The following is a 20,430-nucleotide window of genomic DNA, read 5'->3' on the forward strand; positions in this document are numbered from 1 at the left end:
CAGCTTCAACCGCACGACAAAACCATGCTCTGCCCTTTAGCATATGCTCGTGAAAATGATTGTGCTTGCAGTGGAGGGCATTGCGGAGAGAGCTTACAGAATCTCAGAACCCTCGGGAGGAGACCCCAGAGGAGAGAGCGCTTGGGTGTGGAGGGGGCGCGGCGTGATTGCTTGGCTGAAAATCGAAGATGCGGAGAACGGAACAACAATTAAACAAATTCATTTACTGTTCACGGTTCCTTCACACACAGACAGACACATACGTGCCACAAAATGGGCCACACACAAACAAAGTTGAAGGATATTTGGGACCATGTGGCTGTGCAGCCTCTAACTACAAACGTCAATGACAACCGTAACCATTATAACGATGTCAATAGTGAATCGAAATTGGTCAGGCTTTGCAGGTGTCAGGTGGCACCCATGCCAAACCTGATTTGCCCCGAGGTCCCGAGGAGTGGAGAAGGGTGGGTGATAGGAGAGGGGCACGAGAGATGTCACGGACAGAACAAGGGGGTGAGAAAGGGGGCATTGAGAAGGCCGAGTGGCGTGGTAGAAGCTCGTCGTTAGGTCAGTTGACCGATCCCAAGTGTTAGAAGTAGATAGAGGGTGAAGGGCTACTGTAGGGAGGACACAGGGCAGCCCCCTGGTATTTATGCATGGAGTCGAGGTTCGCTGAAACGTGGTCAAGACAAAAGGAAAATAACAAACATGTCCTATAATTGGTGAAACGTAAACCGAGGCGGATTTTACATAAAGCCTCCGTAACATTACGTTGTCAAAATCACACCCGAGACGCCGTTTTATTTAACTGGCCATAGAAGCATTACAACCTGGAGTGTCACTGGCTGATCCAAAATTACACTGCAAATTACTCAATGGGAACTATAAGTGACAATCATCGCACTCTACTGGCAGACTAATGCTCCAGGTCACGCTTGCATATGCGACCATCCTGGTCTCTTGATTTATTTTCTGATAAAAAAAAACACTACATGAGTTTTGTAGTGACAGCACTAATATATTTTTTTAAATCTAAATTAATTACATGCAGGTTAAACAGCTGGTCTGTTTGCAATGAGCTTCACGTCAGTGATCATTTAAAAATGACCTCGTGTTCCCATCGCTGCAACGCTTTTCAAAGCCTCTCTAACAAATATCAATGAATATTGGCGAAGGAGACAGTTGATGAAGTCAATAATTTAATTAAGAAAAGCCTCCGCAAAATACAACTTGCTGACTTGCTCGTAACATCGGGAGTACGTCACGTGCATAGTTTAACAAAAGAACTGCCCCTTGGTGACGTGACAAAGTGAAGAACAAACTAGCCGCCGATGGTTCAACAACCCAACAATCGTCAACACACACTCCCCAATGATGGTAACTGTTCACTCGCTCTAACCCCCCCTTGTTCAAAGGAGCAACAGGACAGTAACTCATTTATGACGGTGGCCCTGACTGTGATAGAAATTCCAAGTTCTCATGGCAGGGCCCGATCGTCTCCGGGACGGGAACTGTTGACTACTCACGAAGAGGACTGATGCACCGAGCCGGCATCTGACTCGCATCTCTAACCCTGAAGTCAGCCAATTGCCGTGACCACCGCATCACCTGACCGAATATAATAAAATCTATAATCATACAGTAACACTATTAATACCATGAGTTTAAAAAAGACCTATTCTTACATATTAGTATCTTACAAGAAACAGTTTGTTTTTTTGCTCAATTGAGCAGGAGAATAGTAATGACATCTGCTGGTAGCCCTGAGTCAGTGTGGTTCCCCCTCTGCTGAACGACCCATGTCTCTACTTGTTTTACCAAGCACGGGCGAGATGACCACCTAAAACTAAAAACTATTTTTAGTTTACCTGGTAAGGTCCACTGACCTATGTAGCTCTTTTTCAGAAGCGACCAGGCCTCAAATAATGTGGAAATTAACAGCAGCCAAATAAATTTGGAGGGAAAAATGCGGGACGAGGATAAAAATCCACACGACCATGGAAAGAACATACAAACTCCAAATATACAGGCGTTAGGGTCGGGATCGAAACCACGACCTCATGTATACCAGGCGAGGGAATTATCTCGCCACCGCGGCAAACTGGGATTTAAACTCACAATCTTCAGATTTCTCGCAATATGCTCCAGCAGTGTTCTATCGATGCAGTTAATAAATAATGAGTGGAATGGGATTTTTCAGGGAATGATATGGATATAAAAATCTAATGGGTGGACAAAAATGTAAAAGGACGCAAAGATCTGCTCAAATGGAGATAAATTTAGTGTGAGATACACACGTTAGGGAGTCTACGTGAACGGGATACTCGGAAAAGCAAACACTATTCTTGGATTTTCTTGTTGAAACAAATATTACGGAGAGAAAGGGATCCAGAAGGCACGTTAAAAACGTCATGAAAAACGCTGAGCCAGTAGTGGAAATTCCCCGATTCCTATGCCTTGGGTCAGTCTCATTACAAGGCCACTGTTGACTTAACGACAAACTGGTACTTATTTTATTGACACCAGAGAGATGATCGGCTTATTCGACCACCAACTGGTATTTTAAGTCGCAGATTTCCGCTTGCGAGACAAGCACCCGGCAATGCGGCGCTCCAGTGGTTGATGTATTAGTTATTTTATTTGAACGAGACGAAAAAATTATCAAACAGAAATATAGTTCTAAATCAAACGCGTTCGCTCGCAGGCCTTATTCAGGCAGGCAATGGGTTAACGACGGGGGGGGGGGGAGAGAAAAAAGCCTCCGTCTCATTCTAGCGCCACCCACGTGTGCGTGCACGCGAGCGAGCGACTGAGCACACGCGCGGCACTCGAGGCTACGAGCGGAACAGGCAAGGGCGACCCAGACAACGGGGCCATTAAAATGCAGCCTCCATCATCGCGCGTCTCATTCTGTGAGTGCGCGTGCGCGCGCGGAGTCAATGAAAATCGCAAGAAGGGCCTCTGCCTAAGCCGTTACGCAAGCAGATTGAGAGGAGAGAGAGAGAAGATAAATAAATAACATTACCGTAGGAAGAGCGGAACAGAAAAAAAAACCTCAACTGGCTTCGATTTTTTTTTCTCCCTCCTCCATTCATAAAGCAGCTTCCCTTCTGTGCCGTGCGCAAAAGCCACCTTCACCATTTCAGGATTTCAGACACGTCCCGTTTGAACGCAAAGGGAGCCAGCGTGAGCAACGCCGATGTGCGTTCTCTATCCAAGCCAGGTGAGAACGCATCCGTGTTCCTGACCTGCGTCGCAACAAAAAAAGACTCGCTAGTCATGCAGGGCTATGCGATGAAAACAAATCTTTTAATTGAAAAACATTTGGGATTTTCGCAATGAATCGCACGTGCTTTATTTGGGAGTCTGTAGCTCGGTGTGATTTGCTGACGAGCCCTTATCAGGGCAAAACGGGTCCGTATCCCTCCTGTAGATGTCTAAATACCTTTTTAATGGCCTTTTAGCCAAAAGATTGAGCAGCACTTGTCAGTGAATACAAACAAATATACATCATTTCATGGCTTTTTTTCGCTTTGTAAAGCTCGCAGTAATAGTCTAAGCGCAATATATCACAGAAAGGTCGCTTGCTGCACATGACGTCATTGGATTTTGAACGTGCACTTCTCTGGAGACAAGAGAGTGCAATGGTAATGATGTGATGGGAGAAATTATTGACTGGCAGTGGTATCTATTGAACAGGAACAGTGGTGAGGATGTTGCAAGAGAAGACCCCACAGAGCCACACAGCTGCCTATTGAAAACGTCATCATCATCATCGACATCGGTCATGGTCAATCCATAGCTGGATGAAGGCCTCCCCCAGCAAGCTGTTCTCGATATACCACAGTGCTGCGATTCAACAACCCATCTAGCGCCTGCACGCGAACCAATTTCGTCACTCCATCTTTGCGGTAGACACCTCAGGCACGTTCTATCACTGCGCTGCCATTTGCGAGCTGGGCAGAGTGTAGCCACACTGACCAGCACGGTGAAGTATCCTTAACTAACCCCCTGGACCCGCATAGCATGAGGATGTCTTCATCCAGCAGTCGATTCACAAACAGGATGTACATGTATGTGGGGGAGAAGTGGCGTAGTGGTTACGCCACTTCTGTTTGAATCCACCGAGTTCGATTCCCAGCCACGGCTAACGTCACTTGACGAATAATATCTGAACTGTTCCTGGGGCTGCCCTTTGACCAACCCGCACTGGCCAGCGTGGTGAAGTATGGTCAAACAACCACGACGACCGTCACGGTATGGAAAAACTTTCATCCAGCAGTGAAATGACCAAAGGCCGGAAGTGATTATTTATATTATATGTTGAAATATAATAGGGTTGAATGACTCTTGCGGCCACTAGTGGCCGCTGCATTCACCAGCATTGCAAAAGAACGAAATGTAAAATTTCATAATGACCGTGAATGAATGTATGTATGTTGAACTTCTTTCTCACCGTATGTAGCCAACTGTGCTAATCGGAGGTTCAGGGAAGGACAACAAACTCAAACACAAAAAGCAGTCCTGGCGACAATTAATGGAATTGCCGGAGAGGTGAATCATTGCATCTCCACAATGAGCCCTGTAACACCACTCGCAGTATATTAAGAAAAATTACAATCTGTTAACAACCGGAAAGAATATCACTGTTACAAAGTATTCGAGCACAACTAAAGTTAAGCGAAAAAAATAATACACGCCAAATCAGCGGGAGGAGTTGACCTCACAGGAGGGATCTCGGGTTCTCCACACAACGCCCAGACGGCGAATCACGCCATCGCGTATTCATCAGATTGGTTTCGCTTGTTAATATGTGGTGGAACCTTCATTGTATATTAATACATTTCACCCGTCGATGCGTGCGTACGGGTGCATACGAATGCGTTACATTTATAATTGCGAGCTTCAACGTCTGTTTTTTTTTGCCTGACGCTCATTATTTTTCACGGGTGATATCAATCGGCCTATCAATAAGCACACAACAGAGGCAGCCCGGGACCCGAGAGATCATATTGGCTACGTCAGAGCAATGAGGCCACGTCTTTGAATCTCAGCCCCTGGCAATCCATGACTGAACCAATCGTAATTGTAGCCAAGTCGATGGTCTCAGCATTCCACCTATGGATACAGAAAGTAACAATAATTAAAAAATATATTTTCTATTTATTCAGCCTCTTTGCTCTAGAGATGACTGATTTGTGGTGGCCACCGTTTACGGAACACGCAGTGGTGGATCAGATAGGCCTACTGCAGTGTACCTAGAAAGTAGTGATGTGTTTTAATCTTCCAGAACCATCCCCTGACATGCAGGGGAGGCTTTCTGTCTCTACGGTGGGTGCCGTGATGGCGAAATGTTAATTGCTTCGTCTGGTATACAGTAGATCGTTGGTTCAATCCAAACTTAGACGCCTGTATATTTGGAGCAGCATATGCTCCCCATGGTCACATGGATTTTTCTCTGGGTCGTCCAGTTTTTCCCTCCGCATTTAGAAACATGTGCTTAGAGTATTTGGCTGCGATAAATTTCCACGTGATAAGTCGCTTCGTTGAGCTATCATTTGTAGCCAGGTCGTTTCTGAAAAATAACTATACAGCTCAGTGGGCCTTACCTGGTAACATGATAAAAAATAGTTTAGTTTAAGTTTATACGAATTCTGGAAGAATGTTGAATGATGATTCTTCATCTCAATGTTGATTACGTTGCGCTATGAACCCGGCGACCCACGTTCGATTCCTGCTCACGACCAACACTAGTGACAATTATCTGAACCAATGAGGGGCCTCCCCTAAGTCGACTCAGCCTCAAATGAATACCTCGTGCAATATGTACACATCACCACTTTGGGATAAAAAGGCGACCAGGTGTGGTGTTGGCCACCCATCCTGTGTTCCGTGCTGGGCTTGATAGGTGCATGCTAACAACACTTGCCCAAACGGGTCTGTTAAGGCTAAATGGGGGTTATTTGTCTTTGAGAATAGAGAAAGTCATAAGGCAAGTGATTTAAACCCTCCGCACAACAACGACTGCACTTGCAAGAAATGTAACCGCATTTGAAAGTCTAGAATTGGACTTCGTCTCTCATGCTAGAAGCGATCAAATAAAACCAGAATTCAGGCCAACAATGGCTGAAAACTCATCCGTTCGAACAATGGCAGTGGCCTGCCTCCAAGAGCATGACCGGTATAAGAGGGACATCACATCCAACGCTTCTCTAAATTCAAACAGCCAATCGGGGGCAGTGCTCAGTATCTATTAGTACCTCCGAGCACGTGGCAGAAATTATCCGTGCTCAACAATGTGAGGGAAACGCCTCTTATCCAGAAAAACATATTGCGCGTGGACCCATTGCCATGCATCATTGCAGACAAGGGGATCTCGACTGCCCTTGGTTAACAATGTCTCCAGCCTATGGGCCATCCGACTTACAAAAAAGTATGTGAGCCAAGGCCTAATTGTCAGTTAAAAACTCGCTCGGGTGAAAGATTGGTAAGGTGCATGGCGTCAACATGAGGAGCCCACAATACTTCACAAGCCCACAACAGTGCACTTAACTGTGCAGGGCTATACTGCGACAAGGTGCCAGAGCTATGTCGCACTTGCAATAGAGCTTTATAGCCATGTGGTTAGGCATAGGGTGGTGGCATTAAACATTGTTTCACTCTTTGGTTCTTTCGCCATGAGGTGGATTTCCACACAGCTCTCTCATTGACATGCTAATTTCTCTGCTCCAGCAGACCCACCTCTCTCTCTGCCCCACTCTATTTAAGGCCTCGTCACAGAGGTCACTGTGTGTCTATGTTATGTGTCTTTCTCTATGTGTCTCTGTGTTGTCTCTCTCTGCTTGTGTGTCTGTATGTGTGTCCCCGTGTCTGTGCTTTGTCTCTCAAATTTAGCAATCTTTGGAAGAACGTAATCAACCAGGTAAGGTGCTGACTGTTGTGTTAGCCAACTCTCTGTATTGTATTGCATTGTATTTCTAAGTTTACTAGGTTGTTTTCTACCTGATGACGATTGCTTGTGTTGCAATCGAAACGTCGTATTCTATTATTTAAATTATTTTCTTTCTACGTGACTTTACCGAAAGAACCAAAGAGTAATTCCTCCAGTCACGAAAGCGTCAAATCAAGATCGTATTCACTTTAAATTTGGGCCAAATATCGGATATTATAATTCACCTTAACATATATTTAAAATAAACTTTTTAATCTTTTTTTTACGCTCGGCTTGCAACCTGAACAGAAATTGCACGATCAAATGCTGGCAGAGGGTCAACTCAGCTTAGCATCTGTTCAGGAACATCGCAATGAGTACCAGTCCGTGGTACCAATCTGTAGCACTCACCCAAGAGTTGTCATCCTATGGATAGAATGGCCCCTGCAATCGGCATGTGTCATTCACAGCACCAGCTTGGAGTTGCCGATGGCGATGAGCGCTGCCAAACTGCCTGTTTGAAACGTACACTTTGGTAATTTCAACTGCTTAGCTTGGTGGCTACACCAGGTTTCTATACACCCTGCAATAATGAGACTGAGCGAATTCTAAAACCAGCCTAATGGCCCATTGAGGAAGTACAGGTTATTCCATTTCAATGGAGAAGTAAAACTCCTAGCCTGTAGATTTCAGAATGCCAGGAATAATTGGGTGTCTCTCCCATCAGACTATGCGCGACTTTAATGCCATCCACTGTGGCATTCTCATTTGACAAGGAAATGTTTCACGCAACGGCGGCTTGCTGGCGTCACATGGATCTAGCGGAGAGAGTAAATCCATAGCACATATCCTGAATTGTCCCTTTGTCCGGAATTCCACTGCCTCTGTGAATGGGACCAAAAATAGATGTTCTTGACCAGCCCCGCTGCGATTCGAGTTCGTAATTGCGAGGGTCACAGTGAGCCACTTGTTGCTTTGATGAATGGAGTTTATTGTGATGAATGCTTTTATCTCAATAAGGTCCATTTCATAAAAGGCTCGTTTCATTCACTTGGGGGTGAGGCACGCTGCACACGCGCATGCGCGTGTAGGTCTGAGCATGTTCAAGATAAGTGTTCACTCCAAGAGGTGGCTGGGTGGCTCATTAAGAAATTAAGGCTGTCGCCCCCACTCCATACCACTGAGCCAGCAGCACCAAGGTCCTGGATTAAAATTCTGCGCTCCCACCCTCCTAAGATGTAACCTGGTTCCTGTGTACATCGAGAAGATCTTAGCCCAGCTAACAATTAGTACATGAATAGAGACCGCAACAAATATAACCAGATATTATTAAATGTGTGAATATGTATTTGTTGATTTTCGTAATCTTAAGTCATTGACCCTATTGTATAAGACAAAAAAAGATAATGCTCTTGTCACAGTACATAAAATACAAAAATGCATGTCTGGTACAAAAGATGTATTAACAAAGCTATCAACAGAAGGTGTGTATAGGATTAACTGCACGTGTGGAAATGTTATGTTGGGCAAACAGGACGAATGATCAGCACGAGACTAAAAGAACATCAGAGAAATATTAAATTCTCTCAAATACAACTGTCAACAGCAGCAGAACACGTGTGCCAACAAGGACACTCAATTGATTTTGATAATGTTGTAGTTCTGTGCAAAACTAGCTACTACTGGCCAAGACTAATTAGAGAATCCATCGAAATTGAAAGAAATACAAATAATTTTAACCGTTTGGATAGCTACCGCCTTAGTGCTGCGTGGAAGCGAATCATTAAATAATACATTATTTAAATGCATGCCTACAAAGGGCAGCGTTGGTACGGCTATTTTAATAAACACAATAGACAGCAAGGACAAGTTCAAAGGACTCGCATAATGAACATGCATAATATACGTTGCCTTAGTAATCCCCCCCCACTTTGCGCAAGAGCGCAGAAGTGTGGTCACCACATCTATGCCTCTATATAAGGAACGAAACAGTTAGACTTCTCCACAAATCTGGCTGTCGCCTGATGAAGCTAGTTGTAATTACTGGCGAAACGTCGTACTCAGATTGTAAATGTTGTGGCTTGGCTCTCCAACACCGGTGTGCTGTACTAGTGACGAATTGGCATGTTCTGTTTACGTGACAACCCTTACTAGTTGGCTGTGTCGGGTGGTGGCGGGTTTTAACGACACATTTATATATTTACGCGATCTAACCTAAAAAAACTCTTATGAATGTTAAATGTATCCACCTGAGTGCCACTGTGGTGCCAGTGCTTGCAGTGCTCTCCTCCCGATCTGCTTTAGTTCAAATCCCAGCGCATCATCCCAACGGGGCACAGAAAATAACTATCACTATGTGAGAGGTCACCAGTGAAGTGGGTTTTTGCCCTGGGAATGTGTAATTTCCCCACCAACGGATCAGAATGCTGCCTCAAGGAACTCTGATCAACATTGTTGGGCAGCAGCTGAATAAGCCTCATGGTGAAACACACTGATCACAGCCACTTCAATCATTGTTTTGGCTTTGACTGTTAAGTCTTAAAAACCTTTCCCAAGAAATGTCACAGTTCAGTCCCACACAATTCCACGTGCCCCTCCCCCGGTGCTCCATCAACCTTTTCAGACTCACACTCCTCCCCTTCCCATTCCTTATTTGCCTAAGGAAACACCTGAGCTTATTTGCCTAAGGAAACACCTGAGCGTGTGTGTGAGTGGATAGGCGTAGGTGGGTGGTGGGTATGTGCATGTGTGCGTAGAGATAGTTTAGTGGTTTGCGCACTGCGCTAAAAACCTGACGACCCGAGTTAGATTCCCACTCATGCCCAACACCGGTGACGAATATATGAACTAGTCGTGGGCCTGCCCTAGGTCGACTCAGCCTTAAATGAGTACCTAGTATGATGTGTAAACATTGCCACTGGGGAGACAAAGGTGGCCGGGCGTGGTGCTGGCCACCAACCCCGTCGTGTCCCGTGCCAGTCCCCCGTTGTGTCCCGTGCCAGCCCGCATAGGGTGCTCGCTAACAGCACTTGCCCCAACAGTCTGTTAAAAGCCACATGGGGGATCTATACTGGTGTATCCGCGTGCGTGCGTGCACCTGGGCCGTTGAACTCCATGCTGTAGACGATGTCGTCCTCCTCGTCCTCGTAGTATTCGTTGTCTTCCTCGTCGCCGTGGTAACCGTGCAGGTCCTCCAGGTAGGGCATCACAGTCATGCTCCGCCAGCGATCCGGGACGCTGGCGCTTGGCGGGATCGGCACGCTCACCTCCAGGCGCGCTGGCTTTTTGCGGAACCAGCTGTGAGGGAATCGACCAAATAACCAAATCAACCCCCAGAGCCGCGATCGGAGCCAGGGCGAGCGCGGGTCCGTGGGCGAGGACGCGAGGGTGAGCACTACACGGGAACGAGAGTCAAGCATTATGCCGTGGACTACCCCTGCTTGACAGTTGCACCGGAGGGAATTGTTGCAACTTGATTGTCGAATCCAAGTAGGGCCTTCAAAGAGGCTTTCCTGAACAAAGTAAGGACATTATTACATTGCCCAAGTGCTCTCGTCCGTTAAACACTAATGGAAGAATCATTATTGGCCCACGACACATGAATATGTAATGTCCACAAGCGGATGACAGCTGTCCATGACGAAAAGCACCGCCCCATTGCTCGTTTATGCAGAAAGGCAATGTGATGCAATGGGAGTATATCAGTTTCATAAATTAAAGGGGCGCCACAATGGCGAGATGTTAACTACCTCGTCTGGTATACAGGAGGTCGTGGATTCGATCCCGACCCTGACGCCTGTATATTTGGAGACTGCACGTTCTCCCCGTGGTCGTGTGGATTTTTCTCTGGGTCCTCCGGTTTTTCCCTCCACATTTATATCAACATCACGCGTTTAGAGTATTTGGCTGCTATAAATGTCCACGTGATGAACCACTTCATTGGGCTGAGAAAGAGCTATATAAGCTCATTGGGCCTTACATGGTAAAAAAATAAATACATTTATATTTGTTAGTTTTAGATTTATAATAATTTTATAATCCATTGGGTATGTGCATATCAAGCAGTGGATTAATCATGACCGATGATGAGGACCCACATAAATAAAAGTCCACCTTCTGTGCATGGATGACACATACGTTTGCTGATGATCCCCGGAGAGCCAGCAACACAAATGTCCCACTCGTGTAGCCGAGGGCCCTTCTATTGACTTCTCAGGAAGTTAGACTCACGCTATCGATCACGGAGGGATGAAGAATCGAGTTGACCCCCGGCTGGCACCTGTTACTCACAACCCTCCTGATTGCGAGGAGAAAGCTCTAAAAACAGCATGACGCGGCTGTCTAAGGCCCATTTATAATCATTCTTAAAATACACCAGCCTGCACCGAGCTCTCCACCTCTCTTGTAGTGAACGGCCCACAAACAGTATTACAGACATCCCAATCACACGACAAAATCATATAAAAAAACAGATACGAGCAAAACTCCAGTTCTATATCTCTGCATATAAAATAAAACTACTTTATAGGTCATGAGCCATTGGCCTTTCCAGACCAATATTATTCAGCAGCATTCATTTACGCCAGCAAACCACCGACTAGTTTCAACCTTCTGGGCCTCATCAGCAGTCATGTTTTAAACAAAATGCAGATACTTGCTGCTGTGTTACCAGATGCTATTGGCAAGAGCACTCCATCTAAATTACAGAGCCTCATTAAACGCATAAAGCAATATTGTATAGAATTGTTATGTTTTATTGTGGAGCATTATGGGTACAAAAAAACGAGATTGCTCGTTGAAGTGAGTGGCTGAACAGAAGTCACAGAAAGCGAAACGATGACAAAGGTGGGCTCAATAACAGAGCCCTGCGTACGAGCTCACAGCTACAATGAGGACCCAATTCAACAGTACGGCCATTCGCAGGAAAACAACCAATCGGCCAAAAATAACAGTGATTTTGACACTTTTCTATCAAATATCAGCAACACATTCTATCCCAAAACCCACGGATTAAGCCCATTACACCGTTGTACCTTTGCTGTGGAGTTGGGTTCTTACGGTGCTAAATGTATGACGCGCACATCACCAGGTACATTGTTTCACAATAATATGAATGCAATCACATTGAGACCAGTGTCAGTGCAATTACAAATTACTCATTGTGAAAAATGTTGGTTGTGGATAACCTAACAATTTTGGAGTGGGACCAAGCATTAACACCCTGTACTTGTAAATTATGATGCCGTGAAGGTGGATAACATTTGCTCCGTGCTGTAGTTCACACACAGCTGTAGTGGGAACTAAAATTTCAGCCCGATGTTTAAGGCAAGACGACTGGTTCAGAAAGTCTCCTGGGTTTGAGTTCACACTTCTGTGCCTTACAAAAAGTTTTTTGTTTAGTTTGTTGTCCTTCCCCGGCACCTCCGATTGGCACAGTTGACTACGTAAAACGTTCAACGTGTGGCTAATAAAGTTCATAACGGCTGTCTTGAAAACGGAACCAATACCGCTGAAGACCTTGGGTTCGAATACAGAGAGCACCCGTGGCTCAACAGAGTTCTCAAGAGTGCCGAGTTGATGTTTCGCAGCCAAATTACCAATGACAGAACAAACATCCTCATTAAAATCTATTTTGGGATTTCATCTGCTCACACTAAGTCGATGTATTGGCTTGAAGTTAACCACTCATCACAGAGCAAGCGAATCTGTTTAGTGCGGATCTAAGAGGACTCTTACAGCGACCTGGGAGTATTTTGTTGGCATCATCTTTCTTCTCTCAGGTTTATTATCTCACCTTTCTTCTCTGGTGACATCTCGTGGCACAAATTGGATGTAACTGGTGCTCAGATACAATATATATGCAGAGAAATGGGTAAATTGTGTCGAGAAAAGACAAATTAACCTCGATGCAATTTTTCGGGCCATTATCCAAATGCCACTGGGGAATATGTGCAGCCAATCATGTGAGGCCGTTTGATATCATATGACTGTAGGTAGCAGACTGAGGACATATGTATGTAAATATTCATATTCTGTATGCATTTTGACCTTCTTTCACACTGTACATAGCCAACCGTGCTAATCGGTTCAGGGCTATCAGAAAATGCAACCGAACAAAGAATTGGGTCCTCTTTTCCACCATTATCCAAGAAAATCGATCCATGGAAAATCTAATTCTGTGGAAATGAAACCTGCTGATCCCATCTCAAATCCAGCCGAGAGCTACAGAAAAGTGCATCCACCACGAGTGTCTTCAAATTCCTCGCTGTGCGTTGGGCTTCAAAGACAAAATCATTCTAACTCATGGATTATAATTCCCACTTCCTGGATATTGTCCTAATGACATGAGATGCAGTTTCAAATGAAACATTGTACCTAGATGCAAAATATGTCTGTGAGAATTGTTATTTGAGCTACCAGTGAGTTGGAACTATAATGATTAGTGTGTTAAACACTTGTCACATGCGATAATTTAATTTACTTGAATGCATCGGGTGGTGGAGGGTCTTAACGACACAAATAAGGCCAGATCGTGACGTGGTCTAACCCAAATATCAATCATGAATCATTAGAATGGCGCGCGTAATCCCAGGTCCTAACCCTTTCCCGTTCCGATACGTCTGCAAGTTGCAGGGTGAATTCCATTCACCGCTGAATCTCGGAACGCGCAAGCGGCTCTGCCTTAATTTTATTTAGAGAGGCATAGTGTCGGTGTTTTTAATTACATTGTACTCATCGCAGAGAACTGAACCGACACGACCGCACTCTACAATAGCTGACGCCAAACTGTGCCACACTCTCTCCCCAATCGCCTTGTGGGAGCGTCGGAACCGATAAAGTTATTTTATTTCAATTTTTCTCACGGTTTCGTTTTCTTGATGTACACATACGTCATCGGCAAAAGCATCGGAAGAAAAACTGATGACGTACCGGAACGGGAAAGGGTTAAGTTAATATGCCGCAGCTCCCAGCATGCACCACACATGGTGATACAGTCGGGAGTCGCACTGCCCCCCCTGCCCCGTGATGAAGGAGGTCCAGAACGCACGATCAAGCAGCACTCCCCACAGCATTAGCCACATGGGTGTTTGCGTTGCACCTTCCATTTCGTCGCGGCTGTCCGACCGGCTCTCCCGATGACTGCGCGTGCCACTTGCCATCATTTGCACTGTTCTCCAGACGCGACCACTGGCCCCTGGTGCCGGGCAACGTGTCACATTCGTTGATTAATTGATCGATTATTTAATTACGATCAATGCCAACTGTAGGTCACTGTAACGTATCGGCTGGTGGTGTGAACGATTCTGAGATATTGAAACAGGACAAAAGAAAACAATAGAGGTGGGGTGGTGAAAATTAGATGATAACAAATAATTGTTTATATACAAATTGTGGGAATTCTTTAAATCTTTGGAGTGTGAACCGTTACAAGCGTTTGGGTGACATAGGTGCCTGCAATACCACACTGCCGTTGCAATACTTATTGGCAGGAATGTATGCAATCCTGCATAACAATAATAGATTATAGCCCTTTGTCAATTTATTGCTGAATGAAGACATGCCCCACACCAAACCAGTCTTCGAGGTTGTCTACACTTCATCATGCTAGCCAGTGTCCACTGGTACAGGGAGAGGGAGCTCATGGACCGACTCGGTTATCATTTGCTGGTGATGTTAGCCATGGTCGGGGGATCAAACGCAGTTTGCTGGTTCATAACGTAGGATCCTGCACATACATGCCTGTTCAAATCAGTGGCAACATATATGGAGATCCATCAAATTCGGCAAGGCAACTGCACAATTAGGCAAATGCCTGTACTGAGAAGTGCTTTGTCATACAGATGTAGGGGTGTTACGGAGGGGCTGTATACATAGGATCACACGGGAAACAAACACAGTGGGCAGGGCTTCGTGAATGCACGGGGAGGTGCTCTCAACGACGTCCGCACAGGGCAGCCTGGGGGGGCTGGCCCCACCCCTCAGCGGGGGGTTTTGGTATAAAAGGGGATGAGCCGGAGAGCTCGGGGTACAATGTTAAAGCTAAACCAGTGAAGACCGAAGATCGTCTAGCTAGAGCCCTGGACTCCCCTGGGTCGCCGCCCTTGTCAGGGCCGCGCAGGACCGAGCCAGCGGCGTGGTCCCGAGAACCAGAGCTAGTGCTCTGGGACTCCAGGTACCGTAGCCCGACTTACCAGTGTCGGGCCAGACAGCCTCCCCTAGCCCGTTAGTGGAGGACTAGGAGGTAGGTCAGAGATAGCTAGCAGTGTATTCCCAGCTAGCCGGGTGAGGGGGCCGATACCCCCTCCAGTGTTGTATGTCCGCGGTTGTGACAACTGTTGCGAATAAATACGTGTGCCTCAACCCCGGCGTCCAAGAGTCCTCAACGATATTACACAGACAATCCCATATCATGATCCCATGATCGCAAAGCAATGCCAAGGAAACTGCTATCACTTGACAGTAATAGCAAGAACTGTATTGTAAACGCATGTAGGTGCGGCACACCAAGTACCAACGCCTGGAGATGACGGCGTTTCCGTACCGCGGCAGCATTTGTGCGATGCGGAAAAAGCAACGACGAGATGTGCAATTCCCCCAGTAGCCGATTGACTCAAGTGCAGCGTTACCGAAAAGCAGCACCCATTATTGCACCATTACAAGTATTGACGCCGAAGCAGAGCTGCGGGCTCGCTTAATGGAACGGCCAGCTTGTCCGATGAGTCACTGGCATTAAATACAGAGACCTTTAAAGGAAAGCGTTTCTGGATGCCTATTAACCGCGCTTTGTTTTCGCTGCATGGTCAACTGCCATGGACAATTCGGGTTTAATAAAAAAAATTAATGCAGTTTCCCCAAAATCCGCTTTCCCCCGCAGCCGTCCCGCGTGTCCGCTACTGAATAATGCAAGTGCACGTCCTGCCCCGTCTGGCAGCACGGCCTTTTGTTGCCCATTAATTGCCTGTACGGGAGACACGCGAAGGCTGTTAGCAGCATGCTGGGTGGCTGGATGAGAGAGCGGGGCGCTGTGCGTGGGGCGGCGCGCAGTCAGGAGGCAGCTTCTCAATTCCCTCTGGTGCCGGCACACCTCGGAGGCGCCCCCCCACCCACCCTTGCTCGTGCTACTAACGGTCCCCACCAGGGCCCCCCACTTTCCAACAACACGGGCAGTGCTGCAGCTCTCTTCATCGCCGCAGTGGCGAGATGTTAACTACCTTGCATGGTATGCAGGTCATGGGTTCGATCCTGCCCCTAACGCCTATATATTTGGCATTTGTGTCTCTCTCTTCCCATGGTCGCGTGGATTTTCCCTCAACATTTAGAATCAACGTGTTTAGAATATTTGGCTGAAGGTTTTCATGTGATAAGCCACATCGTTGAGCTATCATTTGTGGCCAGGTTGCTCCTGAAAAGAGCTATATAGCTCAGTGGGCCTTACCTGGTAAAAAATAAAAATGTGTTTATAGTTTATAATCGGTTGCAAGATAATAACCATAGGGCGTGACGTCAACAGGAAAGGGTCGAGGGGTCCCCACAGCCAATGCCCTGGGGTCAATGACATCACAACCCAGATTGCAAATAAACAAGCTTGTTTCCAGCAAACAGGTATGATTGTTGGTTTATATATTAGCCACAGACACAATTGTACCAGTAGTTTTTAGGCAGTGCTGAGCCCTGATACAGACAAACCCAGTAAACAACTGCCACATTACTTCACTTGTACACACATCTTATATGCTGTATGTCACGACTGACACTCGTAGATTTTTGCAGGGAGATTATTCTAAAATTGGACTTAGGTTTTTTTTTTCCCATGATGCTGCTTGGCCTAGATATATCACCACAAGATGAATCACAACTCACTCTGCCTTTCCCTGCCCCTCCCTGCGATCCCAACAGCCGCAACGTCACCTCTCTCTGCTGCACATCACTCCGTACACGATGGGAGGTCGCTCCTCTCCCCGCTTCTCCCATTGTATGAAAGGTTTTCATCTTTCCGTCCACACCCACTCTGTTTGACACTGGGCTAAACGTCCACCTCTCCCTCATCGCTTACGGCGGATTTATTTCAGACAGCCCATCCCGCCGCCTTATTTACCAAATTTGTATCGTTCACGTTCATGGATGCATATTCCTCACCCAGCCAGTACGCGCTGCCTAGTCATTATAAAGTGTCTGTCTCCACGAGAGACACATTTCTATTTTTAAATTCAATGTTTTCTCCACAGCAAGCCGAGCGCAATGTATTACGGTTCGTTATCTCTCTCGTAAAAAGAAGCGAGCAGCAGTCTGTGGCTTTATAAGCACAGGCTTTATTTTTCTCAATTTAATCAGTCGGACTATTAAAGCATGAGACGCAACACTCAAAACGTTGGCTTTCAATTGCAAGTCAACAAAGGGCCTTTTTTTACATCACACTTTATATCTGTAGAGGATGCCAACTATTAAAAAAAATCAATTACTAAGTTATTAATCATCAAAAACTAATTTGTTTTACAAATCACATAGATGTGTCTCGGCAGTGAATGTTAGGCCATGCAGACACGGAGGTGAAACCTCCAATGTGACCACACAACAAGCAGCCCATCTCCGGCCTGAAAACAACCCCGCCCCTCACTTCCGCTTCCCCTCCCACCTCACCCCCCCCCTTACTTGCAGTCCACATTCCGCCCCCACAGCTACACTCAATCACGACCGCCCACCCCCTCCGCCCCCAATGTAGTACGCGCGTGCACACACACATCCACGCACACGCACCCCACTTGCATGTGTGTGCGTATACACTTCTGAAAAATGTCAGAGGCCGTCAAATTAACCAGTGAGCCTTTCCGCAAAGCCAGCACCATCACTGCAACAGCAGCAACAGCAGCAACAGCAGCAGAATCAGCGTCAGCATCACTCTTGTCTCGAGAGTTATCATCAGCAGCGGCGGCTGCAGCATCGTAAACATTTAAAGCAATATTAGTAGCAGCAACAACAGCATCATCACCACCACTGTCTGCAACGAACAGTGTCGGTCAGCAATCACCCTTGCCCTGCCACAAACAGATATCTGACCTGAAGAGGCCACGTGCCGACTCAGTACGAGATTGATGTTGGAATTCCACAATCCCCTGTGTGGCTTATCCATTATTGCGTCTGCTGCAAAAGCAACTTGTGTTAACGGCCTGTCTGCAACACTGCACTTTGATACCATCTTTGCCAAGTTATAATAATGTTTGCTATGCATCCAGTCATTTCTCGGTAAGTATCAAGAGCGAGTGTTTCGCACGAGGGACACAACTGGATTAAGCCAGAGGAAATCCATACGCATGGAGCAATAAAGTGCAAAAATCACCAAATAGGTGAGCAAGTACATACTGGGTTGGTTCAAGCAAGCCTGACTCTGCATTGCTTCAAGCACGCCCGAAATATGGTAATGAGACACTGAATGTCAAAACCAGTCCAGCGTTTACTTGTGTTGAACCAACACTACTCAAATTATGCCCTCCTGGAGAGGGCTGTGTGGCTGATGGGCTGTGTAAAGAATACTCACGTTTTTTAGATACAAACGGGTATGGGAAGATGGCATATTGTTGGGAGCATCATGGACATATCAAAACACGTGATATGTGAAACCGCACTGTCAAAGCACTACATCACAGTGGCAGCGGTGGTGCAGATCTCTAAATATACTGTTTCAGCCAGAAAGACAACCCACATTTGTAGCAGATGGGTACAAACTGCTACACTGAAAAAGGCACCTTAAATATGCTTAGGGTTCACCCTTACAGTCCGATGTGCCTAAAGCTAGAACAATGCACATTTAGAATACCAAGAGTTCAAAATTACGGCCCAAGGCTAAGGGAGCCAGACAAAAGCTCCTTATACATTCTGAGGCTTTACTGTTAAAGCTGGAGGTGCTGAGAGCCAGGTTTAACTAAACAATATTTATTTTACCAGGTAAGGGCCACTGAGCTATACAGCTCTTATTCAGAAGTGACCTGGCCACAAATGATAAGCTCAACGAAGGCTTATCATGTAGAAATTTATAACAGTAGCCAAATCGTCTAAACCAGAGGTCGGCAGCCAAAATAACAAGGACCATTTTTTTTTAATTCGCAAAAAAACCCTCAATATTTCAAGAGCCGCGATGCCACGTGAATACCAGATGGTGATCCTTAATAAATAACGTCACAAAGTGGTCCTTAAAGAGCCGCATGCGGCTCAGGAGCCGCAGGTTGTCGACCCCTGCTCTGAACGCATGTTGATTGTAAATATGGAGGGGAACACCGGCAGGACCCGGAGAAAAAACCACGCCACCATGGGAAGAGAACATGCAAACTCCAAATATACAGATATCGTCAGGGTTGGTATCGAACCCAGAGCCTCCAATATACCAGGCGAGGTAAGTTGACATCTCACCACCGTGGCAGGTAAATCACCCAGTATTGCAATCACGTTGTGGTTTTTGGGCTGACAACTTGCACGAGGGGGGTGGGGAAGGAGTTAAGCGTTGTGCGAGAATCTCCCGGACGCCGTGTGCCTGGCGAGCGCCGTCCACGGCCGCCGCTCTCCTAAATCTCCCCAGGTGTTCGCGGGAGATAACGCAAACCAATTTACGCATGACGCAGTCGCTGGCAGCGGGCGGGATGAGAGAAAAAATCAAAAATAGGAACGACAACTGACGAGCTTGTTGATTGTGCGAGCCATCGAGTTTAACGCAGAGTCAAACTTTCATTACAATGAGCACGGTACATTAAAAAAAATACCTCCATTTGGATGTGGGTGGCAATTTACCCTGCAAAACAGAAATTCAGTGTAAATATTACAAAAGTGTTTGGATTTAAAGGTTACTCTGGCAACAGCAGGTGTGCTTACATCCTCTCCTGTAATTGGCAATCCTCATTAACCTCATGAAAGCGTCTGGACCTGAAGAAGTGCAGGTAAGGGACTGCACTTAAGCTCAAATGTCCCTCGTGTGAAAAACTTAGCCTTTCAACATCCACGCAGTCAAGACAAACACAGCCGACTGTTATTTCTTGCTTCAACCACCTCTTTGAGGTACTCAGGAAGGTCTTTGCTGCTGAACAAGATGTGATTTTTAAATGGGGGGGGGGGGGGGGCATCCAGCACTGCCCCGGGACCTCCTGAGCACTTGGAACCCTTTTGCCAGATTATAATTATTCATCTTCCTATGACTGCTATGATGGTCCCCTAAGCAGGCAACGGGCCAACAAGTGACAGTGTGCGTCAATGGTGAAGCGGACAGCCTTCCTCGCACCACCACCAATCTGGTTTATTGCACGGCGTGCAAACTCTGTGGCCTTCACGCCACATTGGGGATTCCGGTAAATGCCTTGCCGATGGATTTTTCTCACGTCTTCTGTCAGCTCGCCATGCAGATGGCCAAAAAACCAGTGGCTCGTCGCTTCAACAATGGGGACCGTAGCCCTGATGACTTGTCAGTGCGTGGCCTCGTCTTAATTTCTGATGGGAATTAGACCAAAATAAGGACA

The 20,430-nt window shown here is 46.3% G+C and overlaps 1 protein-coding gene across 3 annotated transcripts in view; it reads right to left on the minus strand.

The window, feature by feature from the left end:
• Window positions 1–20,430, minus strand: part of STK11 (serine/threonine kinase 11) — a 117,231-nt gene that overhangs the window by 28,070 nt on the left and 68,731 nt on the right. For 2 of the 3 annotated variants that reach the window (XM_078615268.1, XM_078615267.1), the window contains exons 8-9: window positions 10,032–10,231; window positions 98–175 (exon numbers count right to left, since the gene is read on the minus strand). In XM_078615268.1, coding sequence (XP_078471394.1) covers window positions 98–175; window positions 10,032–10,231 — 278 coding nt within the window. The remainder of the gene's footprint in view (window positions 1–97; window positions 176–10,031; window positions 10,232–20,430) is intronic. The other variant, XM_078615269.1, reaches the window with a different exon arrangement.

The sequence above is a fragment of the Lampetra planeri genome, chromosome 46, assembly GCF_965212315.1.
Source record: "Lampetra planeri chromosome 46, kcLamPlan1.2.h2, whole genome shotgun sequence".
NCBI classification, from domain to species: domain Eukaryota; kingdom Metazoa; phylum Chordata; class Hyperoartia; order Petromyzontiformes; family Petromyzontidae; genus Lampetra; species Lampetra planeri.